Source organism: Tachyglossus aculeatus, chromosome 6 (assembly GCF_015852505.1).
Source record: "Tachyglossus aculeatus isolate mTacAcu1 chromosome 6, mTacAcu1.pri, whole genome shotgun sequence".
Classification (NCBI taxonomy): domain Eukaryota; kingdom Metazoa; phylum Chordata; class Mammalia; order Monotremata; family Tachyglossidae; genus Tachyglossus; species Tachyglossus aculeatus.
In genome coordinates, this window is record NC_052071.1 from 3221000 (window position 1) to 3232615 (window position 11616).

At 53.5% G+C, this 11616-nt stretch overlaps 1 protein-coding gene across 3 annotated transcripts; it reads right to left on the minus strand.

Annotated features, from left to right (window-relative positions):
- Nucleotides 1-2741: 2741 nt before the first annotated feature.
- Nucleotides 2742-9566, minus strand: ASB12 (ankyrin repeat and SOCS box containing 12). Of its 3 annotated transcripts, none has more exons than XM_038748351.1 (3): nt 9501-9566; nt 8333-9188; nt 2742-3141 (listed from the first exon to the last, which is right to left on the minus strand). In XM_038748351.1, the coding sequence occupies exons 2-3, from the start codon at nt 9174-9176 to the stop codon at nt 2903-2905; spliced, it is 1083 nt and encodes a 360-aa protein (XP_038604279.1). In that variant the 5' UTR covers nt 9177-9188; nt 9501-9566; the 3' UTR covers nt 2742-2902. The 3 variants fall into 3 exon arrangements, with proteins under 3 accessions (XP_038604279.1, XP_038604280.1, XP_038604281.1); XM_038748352.1 differs by having other exon boundaries at nt 9448-9532; XM_038748353.1 differs by having other exon boundaries at nt 2907-3106.
- Nucleotides 9567-11616: the final 2050 nt, after the last annotated feature.

The following is an 11616-nucleotide window of genomic DNA, read 5'->3' on the forward strand; positions in this document are numbered from 1 at the left end:
ATTCTAGATGGGTCCCTAGTGAAAGAAGATCATCATCAATCGTATTTATTGAGGGCTTACTATGTGCAGAGCACTGTAAAGAAGATCCCCGGGGAAGCAGGCAATTAGCTGGGAAGAGTGAGAAAAACCCAACCAGACACCAAGAACAAATCAAAATCCTTCTATATTTCTGTAGCCTCGTCAGAAGAGAAGCAGCGTGGCTCAGTGGAAAGAGCCGGGGCTTTGGAGTCAGAGGTCATGGGTTCAGATTCCGGCTCCGCCAATTGTCAGCTGTGTGATTGTCAAATTGTGTGACTTTGGGAAAGTCACTTCACTTCTCTGTGTAAAATGGGGATTAAGACTGTGAGCCCCCCATGGGACACCCTGATCACCTTGTAACCTCCTCAGCGCTTAGAACGGTGCTTTGCACATAATAAGTGCTTAACAAATATCATCATCATTATTATTATTATTAAGCAAGGCCAAGAGCCAAAGGTGCAGCAGTGCAAATAAAACCAGAGGGTTGGGGAGGGTGGAGATCACAGGACACCTTGGCTTTTTCCGGGGGAAAAACTAGAGTAGTCCCCAGGCCCAGACCATAGCGTCCGGCAGCCCCCCTCACCCCTTGGGAGCACCACCCTGGAATAGACCAGACATGCTGATGCTGCCCGATTGACAGTTGACCCCTAGTGCTGATAATAACAATAATAATAATAATAATAATAATGTTGGTATTTGTTAAGCGCTTACTATGTGCAAAGCACTGTTCTAAGCACTGGGGTAATAATAATAACGATGGATTTGTTAAGCACTTACTATGTGCAAAGCACTGTTCTAAGCACTGGGGAGGTACAAGGTGATCAGGTTGTCCCACCGGGGGCTCACAATCTTAATCCCCATTTAACAGATGAGGGAACTGAGGCCCAGAGAAGTGAAGTGGCTTGCCCAAAGTCACCCAGCTGACAAGTGGCGGAGCCGGGATTTGAACCCACGGCCTCTGACTCCAAAGCCCGGGCTCTTTCCACTGAGCCACGCCAGCGTGATGGCTTTGCATTCTCCTCCAGTCCGGCAGCTAGTCCTCCGGGCCCTGGGGAACGGGGATGGACTGGGGATGGATGAGTTTTCCGGAGCAGAACCAGGGCTCGTAGTCACAGAGAAGGGCGGAAACGTCCACAGCTTTATTAACCTTCAATTCAGTATCGAGTTTGATGTCCCAGTGTCTCCACATTCTGGCAACTGGCTGAAAGCCATATTGAAATTCTTGCTTTCTATCACTCTTTCGGTGCGTCATTGCTGAACGGGGCCTGCCTAAGCAGCAGAAGTCAGTGACAGCACCAAGTTCCGCATTGCCAATGAAAATCTTTGCTTATTTCCCCCTTCTAGACTGTTGTTGGGTAGGGACCGCCTCTATATGTTGCCAACTTGTACTTCCCCAGCGCCTAGTACAGTGCTCTGCACACAGAAAGTGCTCAAATACGAGTGAATGAATGAATGAATTTCTAGGTTTTTCTGGGTTAGACTGGTTTTCCTCAGATTTTTTTTTTAATTTAATTTTATTTTTATTTTTTTACTCTATTTTATTTGTACATATCTATTGTATTTATTTTCTTTTGTTAGTATGTTTGGTTTTGTTCTCTGTCTCCCCCTTTTAGACTGTGAGCCCACTGTTGGGTAGGGACTGTCTCTATATGTTGCCAATTTGTACTTCCCAAGCGCTTAGTACAGTGCTCTGCACATAGTAAGCGCTCAATAAATATGATCGTTGATGATGATGATGATGTCAGGCCCTGGCTCCGGGCCGCTGCGGTAGAATTCATAATACCGTCTTCTCGTGAACGTGTCTTAAGAGCGTCCTCGTCCCCAGGCGTGGCTTCGATGAATATATCGGTTTGAGCCCCACTGGTGGTGGTGATATAATTCCTGAGATGCCGCTTTATAGACCTTAGGTTCGTACACGGTGCTTTCTTTACTTTGGGGGAGTGAGATGGTTTGGGGGATTACGCGCTGTGAAGTAGTTGCATGTATATAATAGCCCCCCAGCCCCTTAAGGACCAATGGTGTCTCTTCTCTTTTCAGCATCTCCACCCGCAGATACGCTACAGAGTTCCAAGCGGTCCCTACTATTAAATCTGTCCTAGGTGAATGGGGAGAATTCCTTTCCGACACTAGCCTGCCCCAGGCCCATCTGGGAAAGACCGTTTAAGAGGAATAACATCATAATCATAACAATAGTCGTCATAACAATTAAGTGCTAAGTAGGTGCCAAGCTTTGTAATAAGCGCTGGGGTTGATAACACGGTCCCTGTGCCGCAGGAAAAGAAAAATGAGGGTCTAATCCCCATTTTACAGATGAGGTAACTGAGGCCCAGGGAAGTTAAGTGAATTTCCCAAAGTCATACAGAAGGCGAGGGATACCTAGTCCAGTCTCCTGCCTTTACGTGCATCCCCGAAATGGGGTGATTGCAGCTTGCCAAACGCTGAGCTGTTTCAGGGTCCCACAGACCCCGGAGCTGGGAATTTCTTTCAAATGTCTAACCTAGACCCCTCTCGCTGCAATAGAAAGACTCGTGCCCTCTGGAAGGGTGATTACATGGGCTGGATCTCCCAGTGGGGTCTTCCAGGAGGTGAGAGGGGGACAGGAAAGGCTGGACGCCCCAGGAGACGGACTTCGAGCCCGAGCCCCGGGGTTCCCGGTGTCGCATCCCCTTTCTGGACCGCCCCCCAAGCCGGTGCCCACCCCAGTCACTGCTTGGCCCCCTGACCCTTGTGTCCGGAGTGTCCAGAAAGGGAAGAGCCCGACATCCTCACCTCGAGGAGCACCTGACAAGCATCCCCGCGCCGCGTCTCTGCGGGAGGACAGCCGGTTGGCTTGCCCACCCGTCTCGCCGAGGCCCACGGCTCCGCCACCTGCCTTTCCTCCCCTTTATTTCTGCAGGAAAACAAGGGCCCGAGGATCGGCGGGGGGGTGGGGGCGGCGGCTCCCGGACCCCGGCCTAGGACTGGTGCTTGAGGTAGTCGGCCAGCCGCGGCGGGAGTTCCAGCCGGTCGACGACTTGGGCCCGGCCGGCCAGGGGCAGGGCTCTGCGGACCGCCAGCCGCGCCTGGGACAGCAGAGGCTTGGGATGAGCTGCGGGGAGAGGAGAGGGCCGGCTTCAGTGGGGCCTGGAAACAGGGCAGGTCGGTCAGGCATGCACACACGGACGCGCACGCAGACACACGTTCCCCAGCCCAGGTGAGCGGGGACACCGGACTTCCTCTCTTTATTTGTCCCGCCAGGTCCTCGAGGCTGGGAATTCCCCCATCCTACCGCTCCTCTTCTCCTTCTTGGTAGTCCTCCTAAATCTGCCCGGAGCTTTTATTGTTCCCTGCTGCTTCTCAGTTATCTCATTTTGTCCTCACGCCATCCCTCTCTCTCCCTGGGACTTTCCTTCTCCGGCCCCTATGCCGTCGATCTGTTTGCCCACATCCGACTCCGCACAGACGGGGAAGGGTCCCTTCCTCCATCCGCCCTCCCTCCTCCTCCTCTGCCCAGCACAGAGACAGAGATGGGCAGAGAAGCAGCATGGCCCAAGGGGATACAGCACAGCCCTGGGAGTCGGAAGGACCTGGGTTCTAATCCTGCCTCCGCCACCAAGCTCCTGTGTGGCCTTGGGCACTTCACTGTTGGGTAGGGACCGTCTCTATATGTTGCCAACTTGTACTTCCCAAGCGCTTAGTACAGTGCTCTGCCCACAGTAAGAGCTCAATAAATACGATTGATTGATTAACTTCTCTGGGCCTCCGTTACCACGCACACAGTAAGCGCTCAATAAATATGATTGATTGATTGATTAACTTCTCTGGGCCTCCGTTACCACATCTGTAAAATGGGGATTAAGAATGTGAGCCCCGTGTGGGACAGAGACTGTATCCAACCTGATTACCATCTATGTTGCCGACTTGTACTTCCCAAGCGCTTAGTACAGTGCTCTGCACACAGTAAGCGCTCAATAAATACGATTGATTGATTGATTAACTTCTCTAGGCCTCCGTTACCACATCTGTAAAATGGGGATTAAGAATGTGAGCCCCGTGTGAGACAGAGACTGTATCCAACCTGATTACCGTCTCTCTATGTTGCCGAGTTGTACTTCCCAAGCGCTTAGTACAGTGCTCTGCACACAGTAAACGCTCAATAAATACAATTGATTGATTGATTGATTAACTTCTCTGGGCCTCCGTTACCACATCTGTAAAATGGGGATTAAGAATGTGAACCCCGTGTGGGGCAGAGACTGTATCCAACCTGATTACCGTCTCTATATGTTGCCGAGTTGTACTTCCCAAGCGCTTAGTACAGTGCTCTGCACACAGTAAGTGCTCAATAAATACGATTGATTGATTGATTGATTAACTTCTCTGGGCCTCCGTTACCACATCTGTAAAATGGGGATTAAGAATGTGAGCCCCGTGTGGGACAGAGACTGTATCCAACCTGATTACCGTCTCTATATGTTGCCAAGTTGTACTTCCCAAGCGCTTAGTACAGTGCTCTGCACACAGTAAGCGCTCAATAAATACGATTGATTGATTGATTAACTTCTCTGGGCCTCCGTTACCACACCTGTCAAATGGGGATTAAGAATGTGAGCCCCGTGTGAGACAGAGACTGTATCCAACCTGATTACCGTCTATGTTGCCGACTTGTACTTCCCAAGCGCTTAGTACAGTGCTCTGCACACAGGAAGCGCTCAATAAATACGATTGAATGAATGAATGAATTAACTTCTACCTACCCCGGTGCTTAGAAAAGTGCATGGCATATAGTAATCACTCAATACCATAATCATTATGATTATTTTTGATACAGAAGCAGCATGGCTCAGTGGAAAGAGCCCGGGCTTTGGAGTCAGAGGTCACGGGTTCAAATCCCAGCTCTGCCAATTGTCAGCTGTGTGACTTTGGGCAAGTCACTTCACTTCTCTGTGCCTCAGGTACCTCATCTGTAAAATGGGGATTAAGACTGTGAGACCCCGTGGGGCAACCAGATCACCTCCCCAGTGCTCAGAACAGTGCTTTACACATAGTGAGCGCTTAATAAATGCCATTATTATTATATTCAGCACTTAGAACTGTGCTTTGCACATAGTAAGTGCTTAATAAATGCCATTATACAGAGCAGAGAGACAGACAGACAGAAAGAGAAAGAAAATTCACCAACAGTCCATAAAAAGGATGCAAAATCCGTTGTTCCCTATAACTCCGGGAAAATATTTCAGGACTGGGGCCACGCTAGGGGAATCCCATAGGATCTAACTGTGATCCAGCTGCTTTCCAGCCCAGAAGTCCACTCTCCTGAGTTGGGGAGGGTGCCACGTTGATGGGGCAGGAAGAAGACAATTCAGTACAGTGCTCTGCACATAGTAAGCGCTCAATAAATACGATTGATGATTTCCCAGAAGGGCAGGGGAGGGAATGTGTGCTGCCCAGTCCTGCTCCACCTGACCAATTAGGGCCAGGGGCAACCCCACATCAAGGCCACGGTGCCCCCACCCCCGCCAATCAATCAATCAATCGTATTTATTGAGCACTTACTGTGTGCAGAGCACTGTACTAAGCGCTTGGGAAGTCCAAGTTGGCAACATATAGAGACGGTCCCTACCCAACAGTGGGCTCACAGTCTAGAAAGCTCAGGTATGCCCTCCTCTTCCTAGCGGGCACAATTCTGGCTCCCCACACCCCTCTTCAAATGCCGCACCTGGAGCTGTAGACCTGTCAATTAATCAATCAATCGTATTTATTGAGCACTTACTGTGTGCAGAGCACTGTACTAAGCGCTTGGGAAGTACAAGTTGGCAACATATAGAGACAGTCCCTACAACTGCAAGGTTGGGGGGAAGTGAGGAAGAGGGAGAGGATCCTTTCCTTTTTCTTTTCTTTCCTCCCTCCTGTATCTCTTCTGTTTGATCCTTTTCTTCCCTTCTACCCCCTGCCCTTCCCCTTTCCTCTTCCCTCCCCTGCCTTTTTTCCGCAATACTTGTTAAAAACGCTTACTACTGCTTCTAGCTAATTGATAAGCAGTGTGTCTCAGTAGAAAGAGCCCGGGCTTTGGAGTCAGAGGTCATGGGTTCAAATCCCCACTCCGCCACTTGTCAGCTGGGTGACTTTGGGCAAGCCACTTGACTTCTCTGGGCCTCAGTTCCCACATCTGTAAAATGGGGATGAAGACTGGGAGCCCCCCGTGGGACAACCTCATCTTGTAACCTCCCCAGTGCTTAGAACAGTGCTTTATGCAGAGTAAGCGCTTAGTAAATGCTATCATTATTATTATTACTATATGCCAGGTACTGTGCTAAGCACTGGGATACATCATCATTCATTCATTCAATCGTATTTATTGAGCGCTTACTGTGTGCAGAACACTTTATTAAGCGCTTGGGAAATACAAGTTGGCAACATAAGGCCGCATCATTCATTCATTCATTCAATTGTATTTATTGAGCGCTTACTGTGTGCAGAGCACTGTATTAAGCGCTTGGGAAGTACAAGTTGGCAACATAAGGCCGCATCATTCATTCCTTCATTCAATCGTATTTATCGAGTGCTTACTGTGTGCAGAGCACTGTACTAAGTGCTTGGGAAGTACAAGTTGGCAGCATATAAAGATGGTCCCTACCCAACAACGGGCTTACGGTCTAGAAGGGGGAGACAGACAACAAAACCAAACATATTAACCAAATAAAATAAATAGAATAGTAGATATGTACAAGTAAAATAAATAATGCATCAGGCCGCAAAGTGGTTCCTGTCCCACATGGGACACTCTCCCCATCCATCCTCCCTATTTAGACTGTGAGCCCACTGTTGGGTAGGGACTGTCTCTATATGTTGCCAATTTGTACTTCCCAAGTGCTTAGTACAGTGCTCTGCACATAGTAAGTGCTCAATAAATACGATTGATGATGATGATCCTCCCCTCTCCTCTTTCCCCACCCTCCACCTCTCCAGCAATGGGTCTCTAGATGATTTCTAGTAGCTACTTCTTGTCCCCTCTGACCCCCTGATCACTGGGCACAGGAGACCGTTGAAAACAACACCACAACAGAGTCCCTCGGAGGCCCTCACGCGATACCCCCCTGCCCCCCAACAACCGAGTCCCTAAGGGGCCCTCACGTGACTCACACCCAGTTACTATTCTATTTATTACATATTTACTATTCTATTAATTTTGTTAATGATGTGCATCTAGCTTTCTTTCTATTCATTCTGATGACTTGACACCTGCCCAGTAAGGCCCTGCTGAGAGCTCACCTCCTCCAGGAGGCCTTCCCAGACTGAGCCCCTTCCTTCCTCTCCCCCTCGCCCCCCTCTCCATCCCCCCCATCTTACCTCCTTCCCTTCCCCACAGCACCTGTATATATGTATATATATTTCTGTACATATTTATTACTCTATTTATTTATTTATTTTACTTGTCCATATCTATTCTATTTATTTTATTTTGTTAGTATGTTTTGTTTTGTTCTCTGTCTCCCCCTTTTAGACTGTGAGCCCACTGTTGGGTAGGGACTGTCTCTAGATGTTGCCAACTTGGACTTCCCAAGCTCTGCACACAGTAAGCGCTCAATAAATATGATTGATTGATTGTCCACGTATTTTGTTTTGTTGTCTGTCTCCCCCTTCTAGACCGTGAGCCTGTCGTTGGGTGGGGACCATCTCTAGATGTTGCCAACTTGCATTTCCCAAGCGCTTAGTACAGTGCTCTGCACACAGTAAGCGCTCAATAAATATGACTGATTGATTGATTGACTGTCCACGTGTTTTGTTGTCTGTCTCCCCCTTCTAGACCGTGAGCCCGTCGTTGGGTGGGGACCGTCTCTAGATGTTGCCAACTTGTACTTCCCAAGCGCTTAGTCCAGTGCTCTGCACACAGTAAGCGCTCAATAAATACGACTGACTGACAGTGAGTTAACGAATGAAAGTTGGGGCGGGAAAGCAGTTGGGAAGTCTGGCACGTTTTCACCCCAGGTCCAGCAATAATAATAATAATGATGGTACTTGTTAAGCGCTTACTATGTGCAAAGCACCGTTCCAAGCGCTGGGGAGGTTACAAGGTGATCGGGTTGTCCCACGGGGGGGCTCACGGTTTTAATCCCCATTGTCCAGTGATTTCACACAGCTGACAAGTGGCGGAGACGGGATTCGAACCCATGACCTCTGACTCCAAAGCCCGGGCTGTTTCCACCGAGACAGGCTGCTTCTCTAATCTCCCCGGGCGGCTGGCTCGGGAGGGCCCAGGCCGGCCCGCGCCACGTTGGCCGTTCCCCTGCCGCTGTCCCCTCCGTCCCCGGCCCCCGGCCCGCGCCGGCCTCACCTCTTTCCCTGCACAGCAGGGCTACGGCCTCCCCGTCGGCCGGAGGCCCGCCGGGCGGAAGGGGCGGCAGGTAGACGTTGGCCCCGAAGTCGACCAGCAGCCGGACGTAGTCGGGCCCGCAGCCGCGCCGCAGGCAGAGCTCGAGCAGGGTGCGGGGCCGGGCCACCCGGGCCAGCAGCCGCGGGTCGGTGCAGTTGTAGTCCGGGTCGGCCCCGTGCAGCAGGAGGAGCCGGAAGCAGTCCAGGTGCCCGTAGGCGGCCGCCAGGTACAGGGGCCCGGTGCAGGCCGCGGGGCCCGGGGCCCAGGCCGGGACCCGAGCCCGGACGTTGGCGTCGGCGCCGTGGGCCAGCAGGGCCTGCAGGATGGCCCCGCGGCCGTCCCGGGCCGCCGTGAGCACCGGGGAGCAGTTGTTGTAGGGGCTGCCGAGGGGGCTGGCCCCGGCCTCCAGCAGCAGGCGGGCGCAGGCCGCGTGGCCGTGGCTGACCGCCGTGAACAGCGGCGTCTGGGCCTTCGCGTCCAGGCGGTCCACCTCGGCCCCGTGGGCCAGGAGCACCCGCAGGCAGCGCAGGTGGCCACGGGCGGCGGCCAGCCGCAGGGGGGTCCCCGGGACCCCCCAGCCGCTGCGGCTGTTGATGAAGCGCTTGTAGCGAGCCTGGCGCAGGAGGAGGTCCAGGGCCCCGTGGTCGTCGGCTCCCACGGCCCGGCTCAGCTCCTGTTTCGCCCCGGCAGCCGCCCCCTCCCCGACCTCTTCCTCCTCCTCCTCCTCCTCCAGCCGCAGCAGCGAGAACATCTTGGACACGTCCATGTGGCTCCTCTTGGGCGAACGGAGGGAGATGACTCTCATGTCTTCACCTACCTAGGACGGGGGTAGAGCCGGGGGACAAGAAGACGGAGACAGAGGAGAGACAGACGGGATCTGAGGGCTCCATCTCTAGTTTGTCCCGAGTCCGTCGTGCGCACGGGTCCGCGCTGGACGGCGGGGTTGGGATAGAGGGAGGGGAAGACAGGGAGCTGGCCTTCGAGGAGCTGACGGTTGGAAGGGGGAGATGGTTCTCTCTCTACAACCCCCGTCCCCTCTCCGGTAGTTGAGTCTGATGGGGGGGACACACGCACACCTTCCCGGGGCGTAGGAGGCCACAAGCTGGGTGTCGGAGAGGGCGGTCCGTACCGGAGATGGGTCCAGTCCCGAGAGGGGTGAAGCCACAGGTGTGCTGGGCCGCTCCAGGGGCCGGCTGGAAGGTCCCGGCGGCCAAGGTTGGGAGGGGTGGAGTGGCAGTCCTCTCGACCCTCAGATGGGACGGGGTCCAGGCGGGATCTTTGCTCCGGCAGCTCCGGTTGTCTGGCCGGGGAAAGGGGCTGCACTTGTTTCCCTCCTCCTGGGGGGTGGGAGGGTGCGGCGGGAGAGCGGGAGGGACGAGGGCGTGTGGAGACGGGGCAGCTTCGTCATCCGCGCCCCGTCCAGCCCCACGGGGTTTGCCTGCCCCCCCAGAGCCGTTTCCCGTTTCCAGGGCCCCTGGCCGGATAGCTCCCCCAACCCCACCGTCTAACCTTACTCCCTCCTGCTGCGGGACCGGAGGGTGGCTCGGAGGGTGAGATCTTGAGAAAGGTCGAGGGGACCTCGATTGAGACTTGCGAAGGCCGGAGGTCCGCCCTCCCCACCCGCCCCCCAGTCCTGGCGGCCCCGGCTCGTAGGGCACTGCCGGGGCCGCCGGCAGGGTCTCTGGGGTGACGCGCCCCCTTACCTTTGTGAGGCGGAAGGCGGGGGGCCTCTTCTCCGGACCCTCGGGGGTCCCTGCTCCCGCCGAGGACCAGCGCGGCTCCTCCTCGGGGCCCCACTCGGCTCCCCCTCCCCCTGAGGCTAATTTTAGGCCCGACCCCTCCTCCCTTGGCGGCCCAACCCGTTATCTCCCCGGGCCGGGGAGGGGAGAGGACAGGTGCGGGCCCGGGGGGTGACGAGGACGTGACCCTCCAACCCTCCCCCCTCCAAAGCCCGGAGCGGGCGGATCCACATCACCAGCAGAGTGGCCCTGCCCCTCAGACGAACTCCCTCCTGGACCCCATCTCCTCCCGGGCCCCAACCCCGAAATACCCGGGTCTACCCACAACGGGAGGCCTCGCAACCGCTTTCTTCACAAATAATGATAATAATGATGGCATTTGTTCAGCGCTTACTATGTACCAAGCACTGTTCTAAGCGCCGAGGGAGATACAAGGTCATCAGGTTGTCCCACGTGGGGCTCACAGTCTTAATCCCTATTTTACAGATGAGGAACTGAGGCCCAGAGAAGTTAAGCGTCTTGCCCAGGGTCACACGGAGCTGGGATTAGAACCCACGTCCTCTGACTCCCAACCCTGGGCTCTTTCCACCGAGCCACGCTAACCGCCTCCCTGCACCTGCCCCCCTCAACCCTTCCCCAACCAGGCAGATCCCTTCCCTTCAATCAATAAATACGATTGATTGATTGATTGATTGATTGATTCCCTCCACACGCCTTCCCCCCCAAAAAAACTTGAGCTGGCTTCCGAAGTAAGTAACTCCGGGAGTGTTATCAAAAGCTGTCAGCTACAGAGGTTAATTTTATCACCTCTTAGCCACCCTGCAATCACAGCCCGGGGGGGTGGGTCAGAGGGAGAAGGGGGGGCAGGGGGAGGGAAGCACTGGGAAAGGGAAAGAGTGGGAAGGGGGCGAAGAAGTGAGGGGCAACAGAATCAATCAAGGATTTTTACTGAGCTCGGATATTTATTGTGGGGGCAGAACACTGAGGAGAGGTCACCGTTAAGGGCTAATCTAATCCCCACTCCACCATTTGTCCGCTGTGTGACTTTGGGCCACTCTCTTCATTTTTCTGGGCCTCGGTTACCGCATCTGTAAAACGGGGATGGCCGTACGTGAGGCACAAACGGTATTCAACCTAATTTGCTTGTATCTACCCCGGCCCTTAGAGAAATGTCTGGTGCATAGTAAGAATTTAAATGCCATTAAAAGACAGGGATACCCCCCTGAATGATCACATGTCTCCTGCTCCCCAGACCCTCTAAGGACAGAGAAATGTCTGGTGCATAGTAAGCATTTAAATACCATTAAAATACAGGGATACCCCCCTGAATGATCACGTCTCCTGCTCCCAGACCCTCTAAGGACAGAGAATTGCATAGTAAGCATTTAAATACCATTAAAAGACAGGGATACCCCCCTGAATGATCACGTCTCCTGCTCCCAGACCCTCTAAGGACAGAGAAATGCATAGTAAGCATTTAAATGCCATTAAAAGACAGGGATACCC

Coding starts and splice junctions, on each gene's coding strand:
- ASB12 (XM_038748351.1), bottom strand. CDS start 9,176: ATGAGAGTCATCTCCCTCCGTTCGCCCAAGAGGAGCCACATGGACGTG. Junction 3,142..8,332: donor CCTGCTGTGCAGGGAAAGAG/GTGAGGCCGGCG, acceptor CCCTGTTTCCAG/GCCCCACTGAAGCCGGCCCT.